Source organism: Dicentrarchus labrax, unplaced genomic scaffold (genome assembly GCF_905237075.1).
Source record: "Dicentrarchus labrax unplaced genomic scaffold, dlabrax2021, whole genome shotgun sequence".
NCBI lineage: Eukaryota > Metazoa > Chordata > Actinopteri > Moronidae > Dicentrarchus > Dicentrarchus labrax.
This window is the reverse complement of record NW_026136719.1, coordinates 17,798,836-17,819,918: the sequence shown is the minus strand read 5'-3', so window position 1 is coordinate 17,819,918 and position 21,083 is coordinate 17,798,836. Positions and strand designations below refer to the sequence as shown.

Sequence of the window (21,083 nt, the reverse complement as noted above, 5' to 3'; positions counted from 1 at the left end):
GCCCTCTTTATCCTCACAGGAGTGATTTTTGTGCATTTCCTGTTCCACTGTGATCCACCCACTGCTTTGTTTTTATAATCAGCTCTGCACACCATATGGTGTCTTCATTCAGTCTCCCCCAGTTTCCCCCCCCCCATGTCATTTCTGTCCGTCTTGTTGAGAGGTCCACCAGCACTCCACAGTTTCTAATGAAAGTAAACAATATTGCAACCAGAGTTTTAAGGACCTCCACAAGCCCCTGTCTAAATAACAGTTGTGTGTGTGCGTGTGTGTGTGGGTGTGGTGGATGGTGGTTCCCCTCAAACACAAAAAGAAAAACTAGGCTCCCACCTGTCCAAGATTATATAATGTCAAAAAGTCAAGAACAAAAAAAATGATTTTTGAGTGGTGATCCTGTTGTCTTCAACTGAGACGAATGCAGAGCTGTGAATTTCCATTTGTCCTGGTACAAATTGTGCATCTGCGTCAATGCAGCCAAGTAATGAATAACACTTCTGAGAAGAAAACCCCTTAGCCATTTGAATAGTCATAAATTCAGAGTTACACGATTACTAACGTTTGTCACAAGGGACTGACTGGATCAAGACTGGGAAATACCGATGGAGGTTTTCTCAAAAAAATAAAATAAAAAAAACAATCCTAATCCTGAATATCCTCTTACTCCCATTATAGACCGCTGTCTGATGGTAGTATTTTAAAAAGTTAAAAACAGGTGAAAATGTACTTCTGATTTTACAGTGTGTCAATGAAGACTTCAGTAAGACTGGATGTTATACAAGTAAGCCATTAAGTTGAATGCCAAAGTTGTGTTTCAAAAGGTCTGTGAATACCTGTGAATAAAGAGTTTGCAAATAACTGGTGCCTGCTGTTTGTGGATGGTCTTGTTTTAGTCACAAAGAGACAAAAATGCATAAAGCTGAAAATGTTTGCAACAAAATCCCAGCGACACCTTGAACATGCAGCTACTTTGGTTATTATAATATTATCAGAAATATATAATATCAGAAACATTGTTTTGGAGTATCCAGGTTATTTGTTTCACATACATCTTATTCTGGTTTCAGAAACCTGGATTTGCTAACTGGAGTTCTCTGATAGAAACCGGGATAATGTGGTTCATCCAGGTTTCTGATCACCGTTTGTGTGTATGTAGTTAGTAAAAAAAAAATATGGTAAATGATGAAAGATGAACACTGACATATAGAGAATGTTTGACTTCAGTAATGCAAAGAATGTCTTAATCCAGCTTCCAGGTGAGACCCAAACCAAACTGTTCATCCTCGACTTCTCGACTGTCAGTGCAGAAATAAGAGGCTGAGATATTAACCCTTTATTGGGCGAGGAACCATATATGGTCACTTCATTATGACGGTTTTAATTACACTTCTATGGCATATTTTGGTGGGTTTTTTTTATGGGTGATATACTAATATACACTTCAATGTTACGGCTTTCTTTCACAAATAATTCAAAGTGGGCTTGATCTTGATTTGCTTATGGCTTATTTATTACATATTTTCATAGTATATTGATGTGGCATATTTCTTTTGCAGCAGCTGTCTGCTCAGTCCTTCTGTGGGAAGAGGAAGCCTGCTGTGCCACAGATTGTTGTTGTGCCAGCCCACGTAGATATCATTGACTTTGATTTTCAGACTAAAACTGACTTTTTCAAAAAATCAAAACAGAAAAAATGTCTTCTTATATCCACCAATAACACTCCAGGGTTGAAATTTTAAATTTCCAAGTATTTCAGTGAGTGCCCTGTAAAGGGTTGAATATTCAAAGCACCGGAGTAGTGTTATGATCATGTAAACCAGGAAATGGATAACAAGGTTTCTCATGTTCCCCGTGATCCTCACATCCTTAATATGATCAAAACTCGGTGTCAACACATAAAAACAGGACTTTTGGTGAAGAGTAAAATAACATGTATTATGGTCTAATCTTTTACACTTATTTCCCACATCTGGATCGGTTTATTTGTGGATAATAGATCCTTAAAGGTAGCTGCAGCCAATTCAATAACAACAGGATCTAATTGCATTGTTTGTAATCACTGAGGGTAATCTCTCTGTGGCAATTTCTAAATGACTCACCTGAAGGAGACAACACGCTTGCCCAGTAATGTTCTCATATCATTGGAAGTAATGCAATTACACATCTGGATGGATCGAAATCTCATCCACTCAGTCAAAATATCTCCATTTATAGAATCTCTGGATTGGTATATCACCATCCGAGGAAATTTTTTTTATTTAAATAAAGAATTGCACAATATCCCAAACACTGTATAGCACAAAGGATGACTTGTCTGACAAAATGAGAATATAAGGTATTTCTAGACAGAGTGCCTGGTATTATAGATGGACCTGTGAGGTTGTCCGATGAGCTTTATCATTTCTTTTCTTGTGTCTCAGAAATATAATTTTCCTCTGAACATCTCACTACAGACCATAGCCACCCTGGCTAGCATCTCTGTAGGACATTTAGGAAAGAAAGCAAATGCATGATGGGCCAGACTTCCTGTTAAACATGTATTTTGACTGAGTGCAGAGCCCAAACTGGCGGAGCCCTTGTGGGAAGGAAATCTGTCTGAGGGTTCAGTTTGCAGGCATTCCTTCTGAGTGGCTGTGTTCTTGTAAATATCTGAGATGTTTCAGACAAAAATCAAGCTCATGATGGAATACAATGTGAACTATTTGGGTCACAGCACAGCTAAACTTCTGCAGGGTCAGTGAGGAGATACGACAGTGAAGTGTGATGAACCCTGTTTTCAAAGCTGGAGATTTCCTCGTTCATCTGTCTTCCCCTATTTATCCTGTCTAACACCTGTCCTGTAATTATAAATAATGTTTTAATCCTGTGTTTACTGAAAGGCCAAACTTCCATGTGGTGAAGATCCAAATGAAGGTGACGTGTAGTAATGGCAGGGGCCTTCCATATTATGTTTTAATAATATACTAGTTCCCTAGAATTTTGACTAATGGCCTATAAAATGAGTGATGCAGAAGTTTTTCCAGTTTTTTTTCTCCGGACAAACCACCCAAGTTGATTTCACTTGATTAGCCCGTCTGCAAGATGACCTATGAATGCTATGAACTGTATGTAAAATAATATCACTCTTATCTCCTACACCTGGGTGGGTTTATGTGTGGATATTTTGGTCTGAAAAGGAAGCTGCAACTTCCTCAAAAACCATCAGGATCTGGCTGGTTGAAGGACAGCGGAGAGGTGACAGTGAATTGTCAGTAAGCTTTTCTGAAGACGCAGAGTTGTAAGAGTTAATGTCCTGCAGTGTTGGTAAAACTTTCATAAGTGATACTGAATGATGAGTGATCATTGGCAAAAAAATCAAGAAACTTGTAAAGAAAAACGTTGTATCTGATCACCTCAAAATAAGATGTGATTTGTTTTACGTTATAACAGAAATGGTATAAGGCACCCTTAGGAAGGGTGTAGAAGTAACTAATGGCTTTGTTAATAGTTAATAAATAATTTGCTTTGCTATTCACAAGAAAAACCTGTTGCAGAAACTACTTTTGACTTTTTAGACCACCACTTATTTCTAGATTAGTGATTCTGACCATTAGTGACCTGATATTTACAACCATTAATGAATGACTTTAAAGGCTTATTTGAAAAGGAGAAACCCTGCATACTTGGTGGTTTAACAACGTTTCCGAATGGAAATGGATTTCCAGCCAATGGATTTTTCACAACCTGGCAACCCAAAATGTTTATTATAAATAACTAATCTCTAAAGCATAAGTCAATTATTTATTAACCATTAATAAAGCCATTAGTTACAGTTTCTATTTTGCATGTTGTTTTGGTGGTTTTAGTTGTCAGTGTTGTGGGTCTCCCTGCCCACTGCTGTCTGTTTAATCTGTCATATTTGACGCGTGTCTGTAGCTGGTTGTGAAGATACATATCTGGGTAATAACTGTCACCCAAATGTGATTCAGAGATGGTGATCTAACTGCCTGCCGCTGACTCGTCTGACAATCCGCTGATTTACAGTATTTGTAATTTTCTTCCTGATATTATGGCTGCTCGTCACCGTGCGCACTCGGCGCGCTCTTTGCCAAGAACATACTCCCCTACTTCAGGGAGGCTGGCGAGTGGGGGAGTGAGGAGAGACAGTAATTTTTTCCTCTGGTCCTGAGGGGTCTCCTTCTCTATATAAGGCACTCTCAGCTGCTCAGAAGTTACTCAGCTCCTATGTGCTTCAGGAACACCGCCAACGAGCAGCAGCCCGGTCCTCTCACAAGGGAATAATAGCCTTAAGCTCTCCAGCGCGCAGAGGAAGCAGCTCCGAGATATCCAACCAACTGGATACTAACTGAGATAGATAGAGGTGAGCGACATGAAACATTACAAACATTTATTTGCACATATTATATTGTAGCTCTCAGGTACGCTGGGATGTAGCTGGGGTTTAGAGCCTGTATTTTATAACAACCCTGCAAAATTAAGACGCTAAACAGTGTACCTGGTCGGATTTGGAGACGGTACACATTATGCCTGATCATTTTGTGTGAATGAAACCTGTCCTATTCAGTCTATTTTTATTTTATCAAATGTATTGATTTACTCAGTATGACAATATGAACTTATGACACTAACAACTCTAATAAGTAGGTGTGGGTTGCAAACCATGCCAGTGTAAAAGAGGCTGTTGGCAACACACAGCCATTCATTGTGAGTCTGCAGCCTCACTGAGGAAATGTCAATGGAGCAGTAGCTAGCGGGATGGAAAACACTATATACGCACTAGGCTTATGAGCAAAGTAGAAAAGTGTTAGAAATGTTTATTTTAGATTTACAATAAATTGGATAGAAAATACATAAATTGTAGAGTTCTAGTGCATGTTTCTATGTGTGCATCAAATTGGTAACAATTGAAAGAGAGAAAAGAAAGAATCTTTAAAGTGCTCCCTGGCATGAAAAAGTAAGCATGCATCTATGAAAATGTATATAAATCAGTTTATAATATGCCAGGAGTTGCGTTTACATTCAAGTTCTTGAGGAGGTGGAGAGGAGGTCAATCCCTCTTCAGACCAGATACGAGCCCACCAGTAGCAGAGAGTTCCTGTAGTCCTCTGCTCTGTCTGTCACTCTGGTATAAAATTCGTGAGAGCCATGAGAAGGGCCCAGACAAAGAAGCTGGTAGAGATTCAGTGTGAAAAGGGGGCACAGGGAGAGGAGAAGGGTGTGGTGCCTGAGCTGCCCGCTGGCTCACAGTGCCCAGAGCTGGCACAGCATGTTGACACAGAGCCGGTGCCAGACCTCAAGCCGCCTTTTCAGCCAGAGGGAAAGAGGTGAAAGGATTCAAGGATAAGAGCAACCAGTGCGAGCTGGAGCTTGGTTTATTTTTTTCTTTCTTCTCTGATCACACTGACTGAGGTCTTGTCTCTCTGTATAAAAGTTTGTGACTTTGTGATATTTGGTTTTTCTCCAATCCTGTTGGTTGCCTTCCAGAGGGAGGTCGGCTGTAGGGTCACTTTCAGAGTATTGCTCCCGGATGCGTCAGAAATGCAGTGTTTTGTTCAAAGACAGACCCTGCTGCTCAGAGTGGTCAGAAAATAATCAGAGAAAGTCAGGAGACGAGGAGAGGTAGATAGTATTTTCTCAGTATAGTGTATGTAACAAGTCCAAAGCAAAGTCAGTGTCATGTTAATATAGATGATACAGCTTTAATTGCTCTTTTCAACAGGAACAACCCCAGATACTGGGGTTGGTACAGTAATAAGAGGGTCACAATATGCACAAGGTAATGACAGTATCAGGATGTAGCCAGTTCTGTGATGCACAACAATAATCTATGATACATCACAGTATCTGTGTAGAGAAAGAGGAAAAACATACATCTTACATTTAGATAATAACTTTTCAAAATTCTCTTTTCATATGTGGGTTGTGATGTTTTGTATTGTTAATTGAAACGTTTTTATTTACACACTTTACATACATGAGACAGAAAGAATATTAGAAACACCTTTCAGTGTAAGCCTCAAAAATGACCAAGGCATGAAAAGTGTAAACAATAAGTGAACAAAGCTTCTCAAAAGAAGGACTTATTTCAGGGCAGTTGCATTGGATTACATCAGAGCTTCTCCTATCTTATCAGTATACCTGATAAACTATACAGAACTGACAGGAAGCAGAACAGCTTCAGTCCTCAGCATCGCGAGAGACTCTGTGCCAGTTATAACACAATACAAGTGAAAGAATGAAGAATTATTATTTCCAAATCCATATTTTATCCCAGCGTTATCAGGAAAACAACTGAGAGAGGCAAGTGACAGATACTGATGGAAAGTGTTGCTGGGCACGTCTTCATACTTTTTCATACTTGTAATACTTTGTAAACCTGCATGTTTCAATGTGTGCATGTGTGCATTAAATTGACATCTTTTATAGTGAGACCTACATTTGTCTACTAATTTTGTAATTTGTACTCTGCTTCGTTGACTCACACAGTGGGGGAAAGACTCATTAAATGTTTCCTCCCTGCAGGCTGTGTCTGGGACTCTGAGGAGCGTCTGTCTACTGTAAAGTCCAACTCACAGCTAAAGTGTCGGAATGACCTTCGCTGGCATGACCTGGCTCCCTGTCCTCTCCCTCCTGCTGTTGTGCGTCAGGGACTCGGCTTCCCTCTTCCTGCCTGACTCCAAGGAGCTCAGACAGCTGCTGAGCCGCTACGAGGAGGATCAGAATGTCACCAGCAACAGAGCCGGCAATAGGACCCGGCGAGCCATCCGCTGGTCAGACCGTGAGGACATCATCCAGCTGCACAACAAGCTGAGGGGCGGTGTCTACCCCACTGCCTCGAACATGGAGCACATGGTGAGACATGTCCCATTACCCCAATGACCTATTTCACCATTATCCATAATCAACAAAGCTAATTATCAACTTTAATCTTTGGCTTTTCCCCTCAAAGAACTTTATTTGAAGTGTCAGCAACACTGTGCTCTTAAATGAGGCTGGTTATTAGGGTTTAAGGTTTTATTCTGCCTAGAAAAGTGGCGTTGCTGTAATAAAAACAACCTTTCCTCTCTGCTGGAAACATGCAGTAATGACGACGAGCCATTGCCAGCCTGCTGTGCTGCTCTTTTACAAGGAGGATAATAATGCTGACTCTGTCCTACCTGCAAACAGCTCAGCGCGGGAGAAGACAGGAGAGCAAGGGAGGTGCTGGGTCAAAGGAGGACAGAGAGAATAAGGCCAGAAAGAGGGAAAATTATGGGACGTGGCACATCAATGGGTAATACAGGAGAGGGATTACAGAATGTTATTGAAAACCACGAGGTTCATAAAGTTGAGAGAAGCAGTGGCGGGCTGTGTGTCTCTGGAGTGCGGTTGTAGCCGGGGAGGAAAGTGTCTGAAGATTTACTCTGCCCAGTGCTCTCTCAAATTCCAGCAAACAGGCAGTGTGTGTGTTTGTGTTAGTGTATGGGTGTTTGGGGTTACAGTGGTGTCTGTGTGTGCATGTTTTAGCGACCACCAAAAGGCTGGAAATTTACTGAGGAGATGTGCTTTGAGTGGCCATGCTGTACGCAGTCCTCCCTCCCTTCATAGTGCCCCCTCCATGGCGGGAGTCAGGTGTCTTCTCCGCTTTCCACCCTCCTCTTCACCGCTGCAAAGAAACCCACTCAGGAAATGTGGATAATTCAGCTGTGATTGCTGGAGATTTGTAGTGGACCAGGGCCAGGCGCCAGCTGCTCCGCTCAAATGTCACCGTCTAAGGTTAATGTTGTACTTGTATCCAGCTCAGTTTCAGCTCAGGAAGGAAGGAAGTGCAGGATCTGAGGCCTTGAACAAGTTGCGGTTAGGTATCTACTAAGTCAGGACAAGATGTGGATTATAATGCTTCATATTGTAGCCAGTGCAGCAGGGGAATGATGGCGTGTCTTCCCATTGATGGCTAAAATAAAATAAGTGAAATCCTGGTGAGAAACTTGTTTTACTTCATGTGTGCAGATTTGGGATGATGAGTTGGAGCGGTCTGCCACTCATTGGTCTGAAGAGTGTCAGTGGGACCATGGACCTCAGGACCTGCTCATGTCTATTGGACAAAACCTGGCTGTTCACTGGGGAAGGTGAGACTTTATCTGTGTTCATTTTGATTAATAACAGGTGAAAATGTAACAGAAATAAAATCATAAATCAGATTCTATGCGTACTATTAGAATTTACACCAATATCAAAACAATATTTATAAATAGATTTATAAATTGTAGCTAATAGCTTTATTTTTGTTAATAAATCAATTACTAGTGTATTATTGATTGATGAGATCTATAAGCGCACAGTCCCTTTGAATTGGTGTTTGTCCTTTTTTCCGTCGTAAGTACCTTAATAAACGCTTAATAAGTTGTTATGTAATACATTCTGCAGCACTTTTGCACAATGTGATCGGTCAGTACCAAAAAAGTACTGAGCCTTGATAGCCGGCCCTTAGAAGCACAAATAGTAGTTTAAAGTTATTCTGTCACATTATCGACAGGACTTTTTATGTAGTTCTTCTTTTTTCATTACTTTGAGTATTTTCTGAGCATCAAAAGGAAGTCACTTCCTCATATCCTGTTAGCTACAGTGAAAATCTTGGTCCATTGTAATGTTTGAAGCACAAGCATGGGTAGAGCCAGTCAATGCTTGTGTATTAAGGTTGATGTTGGTGTGAATGAGTGTGTGTTTGTCCGAGTAGACACCAGACACAGTAGGCCTCTGTGTATGACAGTGTATGGCTATCGCAGCAGGTGCCCTTCCAAGAATCTGCTCTCATTCTCACAGCCCCTTTCCTCTCTCCCTATTCCCTTCTTTTCTTCCTGTGCCAGCAAACCCTGATGTTTTCCACTCCCCCTCTATCCTCCATTTATAAGCTCAGCACTTTTCAATACCGTAAAAAGAGATGTTTATAATAAGAGCTAGAACTGATTTGTTAGGCTGTGGAGCCATGTTTAGGTTTGCTTTGATTCTTTTTTTTTTTTTTCAACTTGATTTGATTTCCCCTGTTATGGAGGGGAACAGACTGCTGTTCTGTGTGCCAGGTCAAATCCAGACTCATCATTTGAGGCCTGAAGGGAGGGGAAGGAGCAGGGAGGTTCATGCAGTGTTTCTCAAGTCTGGCCAAAGCACCTGGCAGCTCCCTCAGATATTTCCCTTTTGCCCCTGGTACCTGGATGGGCTGTGACTGAGCCTACTGTGTGTCTGTCTGTGTGTGTTTGTTTGTGTGTGTGTGTGTGTGTGTGTGTGTGTGCGCGCACGTGTTCCCTACAGATACCGCTCTCCTGCCTTCCATGTCCAGGCCTGGTACGATGAGGTGAAAGACTACACCTATCCCTACTCCCATGAGTGTAATCCCTGGTGTCCAGAACGCTGCTCCGGGCCCATGTGCACCCATTACACCCAGGTGAGATAAATCAAAAGGAAGAGGGCGAGTGAAAGAGTTCAAGAGAAAATAAACTAAAGAGGAACTCCACTAATTTTGCCCATCAGAGTCTGCTTGTACGTCTTGGGGAGTACCGCTACATATGCAAAAGTGTCTAAAGCGTTTTGCAACTTCAGAGGGAGGTGTGTGAAGTCTGATAAATTGCCTCAGATGATGTCACTCGGGTCAGTGTCGATTGGGCCTGAAGACTCCAAGTGTGACAATGAAAAATATCTGGAGGTGTGGAGTTGGATAGAAGTGAGCTTACCAGACCTCTGTAACCCCTTCCTCATTTCTGCTTGAGTTTTCATTAGCTGCTACGAGCACAACACACCCGAATCTCTGAACAAATGCAGTTGAGCTGCATTGTGGGTAATGTAGGCACCAGAAGGAAGAAGAATGCATAGGAAAAAAACATATAATATCTCCGGTTCATCCATATCGTCTGCTGCTCTATCCATTCTGAATATGACTTTTATAGAAGTGCGTTGCTAAATCAGAGGTGTACTCCTTTAACAAAGCACTTGGCTGTGAGTTATAAGTTTACTTTTAACCTGATCAGAAATATTTTGCACCCAGTTTGGCGTCTGTTTAGGTTGAATTATGTTTTTCAACTTGCCTTTGAACCATCTACTATAATTTCTGCTAAAAATCTGTTTAGTATCAGGTCATGTGCCTTCTTTTATCTGTAATGTGGAACATACGTATGTCACATAACAGGTGTTGCAAGGCAGTATCAGAATACAACACATGGTGCGCACCTTGTATGATATTTCACAGTATTTAAGGGCATGGTTGTCAAGGGACTGAGGGGTTAAATGACAGGCATGGATATAATAACATGTAGAGGGTGCAAACAAGGATGTTGCAAGATGCAAGTAATGGAACAGAGAAGAGGGTGAGGACAAGGAGTAGTTGAAGAGTGGATGAGAAAATGAAGAAATCAATCAAAGGGAAACAGAAATGGGTGAGCTGGCATCCTCTTCCCCTAGACTTTACTTTGTAGCTGCTGGGATGAGTTTACAGAAACATCCAGGCTCCTCCCTCTGCCTTCACCCTGAAACCCGATCACTGCCATCTGGTAGTCATTTCCAGACACACCAGACACCCCTCGCTGCTTGACCTGGATTCTTCTGAAGATGCTGCAGAAAGGAGACAGTGCCAAATCTGTGCATCATCACCCTGCCTTTCATTTGCTGGAAGTGCTGATGTATCTGCCAGCCCAGGCAGTCATATTCCATAACTACCTGTGCAGAGAAATGCTGGACCTTCTAGAGTCAGAGAGTATATTGACCTCAACTACCAGCACTCAGCACACAGACTGATGTGTGCTGACTCACTGCTTCCAGTGGCCTCTAACTGTACCAGGAAAAAAGATGAACATTCCTGAGGAGGGAGAGCGCACATGTTTCAGAGTTTGGGAGGAAAGTGAGGAGGAGTTATGGAACATGCTGTGTTGTATTTGCCGTCAAATGGCACATCATTCATCTGTAACACCACTGCAGCAGCTTTCCATTTAATAAGGCGTTTTATTTTACCTTGGACAGTTTTGGGCCTACACTGACTTCTGTTCAGAGAAAATTGCCACATTTTTCCCACTTTTTACTGGATGATGAAAATGATTACGATTGTTTCACAGAGGGCAAACTGGGTTCACACATGACCTGACTGGGGCAGAAGTCCCAGTGGCCCCATTAATCGTGACTGCCAATCTAGTTGCTTCCTCTGGAATGACTGATTGAACCATGGGCAGTGAGAAATAAGTGAGGCAGGCGTACTCAGCTATGTGCCTGTCTATTCAGCAGCTGTTTGTACTAACTTTGGCCATTCTTTTATTTTCCTCTTTACAGCTAGTGTGGGCAACCACGAACCGAGTGGGGTGTGCTGTGCACGTGTGTCCAAGGATGAACGTGTGGGGAGAAATATGGGAGAACGCTGTTTACCTCGTGTGCAACTATTCTCCAAAGTAAGATCAACATTCCACCATGTTTCACTGTTCATCTACACCTCTGCTCTCCTGACTCTTGTTCACATTCTTCCACCTTACAATGCTGAGAAATGTTACAGTGTGTGTTCCTAATATAGCTGTACTGCAGATATGTAGCAGTAGACGCTTGTATGACATATTGGGGCCATTAAAATTCCTCCAGAAGTCAGAATAGAAAAATAATAATGAAGCACAGGGAAAGAAAAATAAGAGCAGAGCAGGCGCATGTTTTCCAGACAGCCGACAGGATGTAATTGCCTGAGAGACAACGAGTGTTTTTATTAGTTTGTGAAACTAATGACTATTAGGAGTGTTGACCATGGACAAAGAGTGCTGAAGTAATTACAAGGCTGTGAGCCCAGTGACGCCTGACTGATGATTCATTTCCACCTTAGTCAAGCTGTCCACTGTTCACATCTGCAGGGGCAACTGGATCGGTGAGGCTCCATACCAGCATGGCCGCCCTTGTTCCCAGTGCCCTCCCAGCTATGGAGGAGGATGTAGGAATAACCTGTGCTTCAAAGGTGAGCAAACCCACACGTTTTTCATTCAAAGATGCTTATTAAACATGTTGTCAACCTGAATCCTATCTGTTTCTCCATCTGTAGACTCTCAACGCTCAGAGACTGAGGACATGAACGAGGTTGAGAAGCCTCAGGTTCCAGTGCAACCTCGTACCACCGCCAAACCTGCCCCCAAACCTAAACCGTCTCCTCCGAAGAAACCAGCGTCCAGACCCTCCACTCCTAAAGCCACCACACCCAGGACGCCATCTTCAAAGACTCCCAGCAACACCTATCTCGGTAGCTACAGGAATTATCAACAATAATCTTAAACTTTCATGTTTTGTACATTTCCTTACTGACTTTTTGTCTTGTTCTTGCAGCTCACAACATAAAGTGTGAGACTAGACTGCGGGACAAGTGTAAAGGTGCAACATGCAACAGGTCAGGTTATTTTTTGGATGGTTACATCATTTACCATACACTTCCTCTCCAATATCAACTCACTCTTGTTTCCAACTCATTTTCTGACTCTGCAGATATCATTGTCCTGCTAACTGTCTGAACAAGAAAGGGAAAGTTTGGGGAACTCTCTTTTATGATGTGGTGAGTCTGTCCAACATGAAACAAACATCTTGCAGAATTTTTTTTTATTTAAATGCATATATATATATAAAAGTGTTCATTTTTTATTGTTTCAGCAATCAAGTATTTGCAGAGCTGCTATCCATTTTGGTGTCATTGACAACAATGGAGGGCTGGTTGACATCACAAGGAAGGACAAGTTCCCATTCTTTGTCAGAGCAACAAAGAATGGCATCGAGTCCTTCAGGTAGATATCTGTGCTCTGTCTAATTACCCAAGTAGGTTGAAATCACATTTGCTGATGCAACACTTCTGAAATACACTTCCCTCCTTCTATGATTCACATTTTGTGCAATAATGGATTTTTTCTGAGAACCATTTGTTTTCCTGATTTCTAAACACTGCAATGTCTTTTACAGTAAATATAAACCCGGCAATGCCTTTGTGGTGGCCAAAGTGGAAGGTAATTAAGGCACTTTTCAGACTTTTTCACAAGAGTTTTGAGTCATGACTGTGTGTAGATTCACACACACACATATTAGGTATATTAAGTGTTTTTCTCTTCTCTCTCTTTGACAGAAACGACTGCTGACTGCTACACCACAGTGGCTGAAATCTGCCCTTTTAAAAAGCCCGACTCACACTGTCCAAGGTGCCATCTTATCATTCTCTAAAGCATGAAATAATTAGCTAGATAAAGGTTTTGCTTTATACTATTGTCATATCAGATGTGTGTAATAACAATACAATATTTAAAAGAGTTTACACATTTATAACACCATACATGAATTAACACTTAAAATGTCCTTATATCTTCTTATAACTCTATTATAGTGTGTCATAAGCAAATAAAATAATGAATATAGTGCTATGGATGCTAAATAGAGGGTGTTTAATATTATTGTATAAATATGACCTCTATCTGTTGCTGCAAATTCATACAAATCCGTGTTGTTTCTCAGAATCTTCTGTCCAGCCAACTGCAAGACTCAGCCTTCTTATTGGTCACCTGTGATTGGAAACAACATTTACACAGATGTAAGTAACAGACTGTTATGTGCATTTTCTGAAACAACTAATTCATCATGAATCAGGTCCTCCGGTTCTGTGCTATTTTCTTTATTTATGTGTTATTAGTTCAGTACAGAAAGGAAAGAATATGTGGATCTGCTGCAGTTAGAGTGACTTTTCTAGGCTTTGTGGTACATGGTATTTATGGAAAGCCATTGAATCGCAGTGGGAATATGGCTCATGGAGAGTGGGAGTAATGGTGAGGTAAGCCAGAGACTGCCAGGGATGTATGACCCAGCATGGGGCCTGACCACTCAGAGGCTTATTCTGGCATTATCTCAGCGTGTCTCAGGGTTAACTGGGAAACACAGAAAGAAATGATTTCATCTCTATGAATTCACCTAAATCATGTTCAAAGTAGAAAGTTCAAAGTACCCTCCGGTCTAAACTTATCAAATGTACAGTAAATATCCACGTCATTCTTGTGGATCATTTCGCAACTGGCACAGTCACATGAGATTGGCACTGTGTTTAATGGGCTTGACCTTGGATCAAACTGCCCTCAGATGACGTCTGCAGAAATCTGGAACTTTTGTGTCTTACAACAGGTCACAGAATAAGGCAGTAGAGTGGCTCATGGCGAATGTGCACAAGAATGTTTTGCAATCTGAGGCACCCAAATGTATTTCTACAGTGGTGTAGAGGCTGGATGTTGGTTAAACATGAGACATAAACCATCTGGTTAGAAATTTTGGAGGAGTGTATGAGCAGTGTGATCTGTGTTTGGACTAGAAATGAATGATTCTACTCCAGACTGTTGATAAGAGCTTATGGTCTGTTGTGTTGGCTCAGACTGTGAAACAAATGCTTGTGTGTGTGTGTGTGTGTGTGTGTGTGTCTGTGAATTAATGTAATATATTTTGTACTGTATTTGATAATGGAGGAATAACAAATATATTTATGCTCTGAAAAAGCTTTTTACTGTATTGTATTGCATTTCTCCTCTTTGACACACTTTCTCTTCACAGAGCTCCAGTATTTGTAAAGCAGCAATCCATGCAGGGGTAATCAAAGCAGACGGCGGTTTTGTGGATGTTCTGCCGCTGGACAAGAGAAAGAACTATGTTGGAGTCCTGAAAAATGGCATCCAGTCTGAGAGGTACTACTCAATTTTTTGTGGTCAACTATTTTTACTGTAATTATCTTTCCCAGATGAGGACTGTTGCAGAATAACAAAATGCACAAAGATGGATGGATCAGGCACTATGTCAAATAGTTGTAAGTTACCATGGTGACATTAAAGATAGTCAGAGTTCCAGAAATCTATATTTTTAGATTTGGCTCCGAGAAGTCTAGCTGCAGTGAGTATTTAAGAGAAGCTTTGTCAAAAATGAGAACAACCATTTCATGGTGTGTGACAGCTTCCATCAGCAAGAAACTATGTGCCAGCTGTGAAACTGCAAAGCCTCCTATGTTGTAATGAAAACATGTACAAGCACATTACGGATCTGCCACTGTGGGACAACTCAAACACATACTGTGAAAACATCCCCACTGTCTTCTGAAAGTGCATGTTGCATGTTGAGGAGTGCAACATGTAACCAGCTAAAGACTCAGCCACGTGTTGTTTGCAAAAAATGAACCTATGCCTCTCAGCCAGAGGGAATGTTAAAGGCTGTGTAAATCCTCAGGTGTTTTCATTTACTCTGGCTAATTAGAATTATTCAGGTATTGTCCCATCCTAACAGGTGCAACAAAGCTAAAAGTCAGTTAAGCCTGTTCACAACCACACAGTCATACGAAAAGGTCTAATTAGGTGAGATTGAGTGCACCTGTATAGGTGGTCAGTTGTTATGTAGGGGCTTTAAAAAGAGATCTGGCCTCATAAGCAGACTGAAGTGCCATTTCCTTTCATGAGGTACACTCAGCCTGACATTGTGCTCCTGTCAGTGGATTTTTTTATTTTGCCTAAGCAATCATATTGTGATCTGCCATGCTAAAGTCATTTATAGATGATATGGAAACTGCAGTAGTGGCAGCTAATGAAACTTCTTTCATGTTGATCAAAGAAATATGTTGATTTAGTCTTGTTATTTCTTTTTGTTGACTTATAGCTACTTACAGCTGTGTAAATCACATCCATGCTTGTTGTCATTAATGAATTTTAGCTATCTAGCTAGTAGCTATTTAGGCCGATGATGTCCCCATTCTTAATCCTGCCTACAAAGCTCTTATTGGCCAATTGTTTGAACAGCCTTCATTGGATACAACACCAAACCTATTTAAATTTCTGAACAAATTTAAGATGTGGGCGGCAAATCAGAGATGCTTGCAACCAAGCTAAGAGGAGTCTCCCTTACAATGGTTCAGTATACTTTAAAGATCTGCAACAAAATCTCATGCAGTCATGCACATTGAGTAAGCATCTGAAGGGAAAGTTTATACAGAATATTTATCTTCAATACTTTGCTCAGCTCAAACTTTAATATTTGACCAGTGGGAGTGTGGTAAAGAAAACCGTGAGAAACAATTCAAATAAAAACATGAAGCTTGTAGTAAAATTAGACAAGTAAATTTGACAGAGAATCTAAAATATGCCTGAGAAAGGTGCTTTTATTCACTAAACCCTACCTTGATTTATGTCTCCTGTAATACTGCATGTAGTGGGTTCCCTGCATGCACGCCATGTTTCTCACATCACTCTCATGTCTGTGGCCGGCTCCAGTGGACTAAGCTTAGGCAAGGAAGCCCTTGTGGCCAGTTCTGCTGGCATGTGGGGTTGTAAGAGTAATGGTGTGGTTTAGTGTGTGGATGGGCCACACATGGGATCTTTGCTTACTTTACCCAGGCATTTCAATTGAGTGTGCAAAGTGCTGAATGGCCAAAATGATCAGAGTCTGACTACTATGAAATCTAATGCAGAACTGCGAAGGCCCCACTCAGGGCATTGGGATAGGAGGTCAGTAAGCGGCTCAGAGGGAGTCTGTGCAATGTGCCAACATCATGGCAGGGTGGGCAGTTTGGACTGGACTGGGGAAGTAATCACAGCCTATCTGATTACTCAAGGATGGAAATGCTGTCAGCCACTTAGTCAGTGCTTTCATATACAGACAATTATCTGGGACCTGATACCAATCGCACAGGCCTATCATGATTATTGATCATGGCAGAGCTTCAAGGTCTCTCCACTAATGAACTAATTACAAAGTCATCAAGTTTCACACATGTGGTAGCTGGAAAAGGTCAGAGTGAGAAATATGCCAACAATGAGTCATACTGCCAACGTGCCATTTGGTGGACTCTTTTTCCAAAGATGTTGTGAACACCATGATTGTGTATTTTTTTATGGATTTGGCTGCTGAGGAGGACATGGGCAATACTAAAAAGCAGATTTCCAAGTATGACAAAAAGCTGTATTAATTTAACTTAACATATTTAGTAGACAGTGGTTGCATTTGTAGCTGTGGTTACCAAATGTAAATATGTTTGTTTGTATTGTCTGTTTGCAGCAAGAGCAACACAGAGGGAGGCTCTTTCCGAGTCTTTGCTGTGAGGGAGTGAGACTTCAGTTTGGATGTCCAAAGACCAACAGAGTCACCTCAGTTGCTCTTGAAGAGCAGGAAGTGCCCATAGGTTGGATACCATGGCTGTTCATCTGTCTCTGTGTCTGTGCCTTCACTGGAAACAGAACGTCCCAGCAGATCGATAGACAGACATTTCCCTCTTAATTCATAAACAGTAGCAACCCAGTTGTCCAATACCTTGATGGACCTTTATTTTTTCTCAGCTTATATCTCCAGATATGGATATTTCTTAGACATACTTACTTAATCTGTGAATACGGAATGTTTTTATATATTATGATGCATTGAACAGCTGGTGCTGGAAGTTTTGAGTTAGACATGTTTTACAGAAAGTATTATGTTTACAACGATGTTCTTATTACAAATTTAAATATGTTTTCATACACAGGAATGTATACTGATCACACTGTATTTAATCATTGTGTACATAATATATGATATTTTGTTTGTTTTAAAAATGGAGTACCATATATTACCATTTTTATGTTTATTCTGATTTGTTTTATTGCATTTTTCTGCTCACCTGGATAACCTATGCTTTTTGCCCTTGAAGATTTAGACTGTGAAACCAAATCTAAGTCTAAATTGTACTTAAAAGTTAAGTGGTGTGCCCATTGTGAGTGAGGAAAGGAAACGTGTGGTAAATGGAAGTGTATACAGGCAGCGGGCACTGCTATAGATAGATAATGTTTTGCTTAATGTTTAAGGAGGCTGGTGTCCGACATGTGGAGATGATTTAATGAAGGTGTTACATTGCTAAGTTTACTGTGTAGTGTATCACAGCGAGTGCAGATGGGTCCTCATAATGGCAGCAATATTGTGGATGTGTTAAATAACAATCAGAGACAGTAGATATGTTTAAAATAACAAGCAGTCATTTGTAATTTTATATTTATTAATGCTTAGTGCTTTCCTTGTTTCCTTATTTCTCTTGTTTCTGTAAGATATCTGAAAATTCAAAATTTGTCTCCTCCCCACCTAAGACAAATGAATGTGTCACGTGTTTCATGTCCAAAGAGTTTTGTGTGTAGACACTAGACCATATTATAAAGTGTGTGAATGTGTTCTCATTATCAAGCTGCAGTTTATGCACTTTGGAACAATTTACACTATGCAGTGCATGCAGGAGACACCCGTAATGCTGTTCACTATACTGGATTGAGGCACTGTTCCCATTGGTACAGCCCTGATTTGAATACTTTTGTTAAAGCAATGCCTCATTTGATTGAATTTTACCTTTTTTTTTTTCAAATCTTTTTACACTTGCCCTGATTACAGTCTCTAAATCATTCCAGCTGTGTCACTTAAATGTACAGAAAAAATATGTTTTGGCATAGTTAGCTTCCCTCATGGAAACTGATGGAAAAAAATGTAAAGTCCAGTTTGGGCTGCAGGACTGAGGTATCCAGTTAGGTTACTAAAAACACCAGATACATTTTAGTATCATTAAGACTTGTCACTCTATCTGACAGTTTCTTTGAGGTTACAAAATATGCTAACAGTGTTTTCAGAGTAAAAGATAAGACTAAAAATCTTCTGGCCAAATACAAATGACTCACTAAAATCTATTTCCTTAAGCATATTTCAACTTTATCTCTTTATTCTACCTCAGTCCTCTCGCTACGCTAGGCAGTTTTTTCTATATTGGAATTTTTATGGGAAGCTTTTGTAAAGTTAGGCAACTGTAAATACTCTAATTTCTTGTTTTTGAATAATCCTTTTTGCAGTAAGATATGATTAAAATTTGTGAATTTGTTGTAATTGTTTTTATACAGGTGTAGGATGGGTTCTATATTTTTTGCACAATTTGAAAATAAAGTATGACTTACAAATGCAACAACACATGTTTTTGTTTCAGTAAAAGATGTCACTGACTACAGTGTTGATGTGTTCAGCTTTTTTGGAATATTTTGTGTATAAACTGCCCCATCATGTTTAGTGCAGCCTAACCAGTCAACTAACTGTGTTAGTCAAGACTTCTTTCTTTTTTAATTGTCATTCGAAGTAACAAACATACAGCCAAAACAACTCCCAAGTGTAATATGACTTCACAAATTGTTATTAAATCTACTTTGACCCGAGCATCAGGCTAAAATCTGTGCGTCATGCATTATGAATGAAACTTAGATCCAGGCCACCCAGAATTCGTCCATTATCTTTGGAAGAATATCACTGACCATGTTAAAATCTGGCTTTGCTTCCTGCGGACACACGCATGTTGAGTGAAGTGGAACAAGAAATTGAAGCAATCAGTTTTACTCGAGGACCACATACATAATCTGCCAATAGGGCTTTAGCTTATGGTGGAATGATCTCAGAAGAAACTCCATGGACTCGGCTAAAATTTAATGACCTTGCAACTCCCGATTTACCACTCCAGGCTGAAGTTCTAGTTTGTCACTTAAGAAATGTTTGTGACAAGGTCCCTGAGATGATAAGATCACTGTATATATGCCATCATTAAACGCCTCATTTACTTAAACCAAAGGGGGAGAGAGAGGGAAAGAGGAAAGGCAAATGGCAGAAAGAGAGAAAGAAGACCAAACAGAGCAACCCTGTAAGCATTAATAACTCTTCATACCTCCAGGGCTTTAATTCCAGCCAAATTTTCAGTTTCAGTTAAGCCCTGCTTGGACATGGCCTCGGCCACCTTACTGATAAACAGCTGCAACTGGCTGGTGTGATGACTGTTTTACTCCCATTGTCAATGGAGATAGAGATTTGTACTCACACAGTAAATCCCCAGACTGCTCGGAGAAAAAACTCAGGGGCTCAGTCCAACTTTGGGGTTTCTTGTCCTTAAATGCGCTTTGCACAACATTTTGTAATGGTTGTACAACAATTGCATCACATAGGACTCAAGAGTAATAGCAGTAAAAAATTCTTTGTTTTTCGTTATTGTCATTAAAGCCTATGAACTGTCAAACTCACAAAAATACTATATTTGTCTCATTTAGATGTACAAAGTCTGGATCACAGCCTATGATAACATCTTCTATTTTGTCAACAGCTTGTAGTGAACTTGATTCATCACTTTAAACATTTTCTATAATGTCTTAGAAGTTCACAATCACTGTAGGTCTACTACCGTAACTACTTAAACATAAAGGACATGAAAGTTATTGTCTCTAGAGCTCATTGTGAGGCTCCACCAAATGGCTTTAAGAGAGGAAATGCCCCCTCTATATCTCTGTTACACCCTAAAGAGTGCAACACTACAGCTATATCAAACCAGCTGTCCTGGTGTAAACAGCCAAGAGTTCAAAGAGAAGGATGCTGAAGCATGCATGTCTGGTAGAAGTTTGGTGAGCAATCATTCTCAAGCATTTCTATAACTTCTTAATTCTAACTAACCTTACTATCACTACAGAAATGAGACACAATATCCCAACATATTGATGGATGGATTTGCATGTATGTAACCCAAGTAGCATATTGCACTCAAAGGAAATGATAAGGAAGGAGATGGATTGTCAATATATGTTTCACAGACATTTATGAACTTTTTCCTCTAGGGTCAACACAAGGTTGACATTTTTGGCTTTTAGTGAAATATGTCAACAATAGTAATCCCTATACTTTTCCTCAAGCAGCAGGCTGACATTTGTGGTTTTGGGATAGCTTTGACTCACCCTTGAATAAATTACTAACTCTAGCTGATCAGCCGGGTAACACAGAAATGAGACAACAGTCACTGAATCGTCCAGTGTTTCACAAACACAAAAATGCATATATTAGATAAAATCTGAATAACATATAACACTCAAAGGCAACATTAAGAGGCCTTCTCTGTGCTCTTATGTGCAATTTTACATTTGAACTGAAAAGCCATGTGTGTGGTTCTGCTAATGGTATTATTACCAGAATTGAATAATGGAAATTCATATTTTGACATACAGTTTATATTCTCCAGATGGGACCTCCAGGCAGGATCTTGATCACTGGACAGCAATAAATAAGTAGTAGAGTCCAAATTA

General features: G+C 40.4%; 1 protein-coding gene across 1 annotated transcript; it reads left to right on the top strand.

Moving 5' to 3' along the window:
- Positions 1-4,121: 4,121 nt before the first annotated feature.
- Positions 4,122-19,188, top strand: crispld2 (cysteine-rich secretory protein LCCL domain containing 2). Its single transcript, XM_051380206.1, has 15 exons — positions 4,122-4,357; positions 6,520-6,849; positions 7,987-8,105; positions 9,286-9,418; positions 11,287-11,402; positions 11,847-11,947; positions 12,032-12,226; positions 12,310-12,370; positions 12,466-12,532; positions 12,628-12,758; positions 12,931-12,974; positions 13,091-13,163; positions 13,474-13,549; positions 14,551-14,681; positions 17,032-19,188. The coding sequence occupies exons 2-15, from the start codon at positions 6,586-6,588 to the stop codon at positions 17,081-17,083; spliced, it is 1,563 nt and encodes a 520-aa protein (XP_051236166.1). The 5' UTR covers positions 4,122-4,357; positions 6,520-6,585; the 3' UTR covers positions 17,084-19,188.
- The last annotated feature ends 1,895 nt before the right edge of the window (positions 19,189-21,083 follow it).

Excerpts from the sequence above, each read along its gene's own strand:
- crispld2 (XM_051380206.1), top strand. The coding sequence starts at position 6,586 with ATGACCTTCGCTGGCATGACCTGGCTCCCTGTCCTCTCCCTCCTGCTG. Across the intron at positions 12,371-12,465 it reads AAAGGTGCAACATGCAACAG|ATATCATTGTCCTGCTAACT; the intron begins GTCAGGTTATTT and ends CTGACTCTGCAG. Across the intron at positions 13,164-13,473 it reads CCCGACTCACACTGTCCAAG|AATCTTCTGTCCAGCCAACT; the intron begins GTGCCATCTTAT and ends GTTGTTTCTCAG.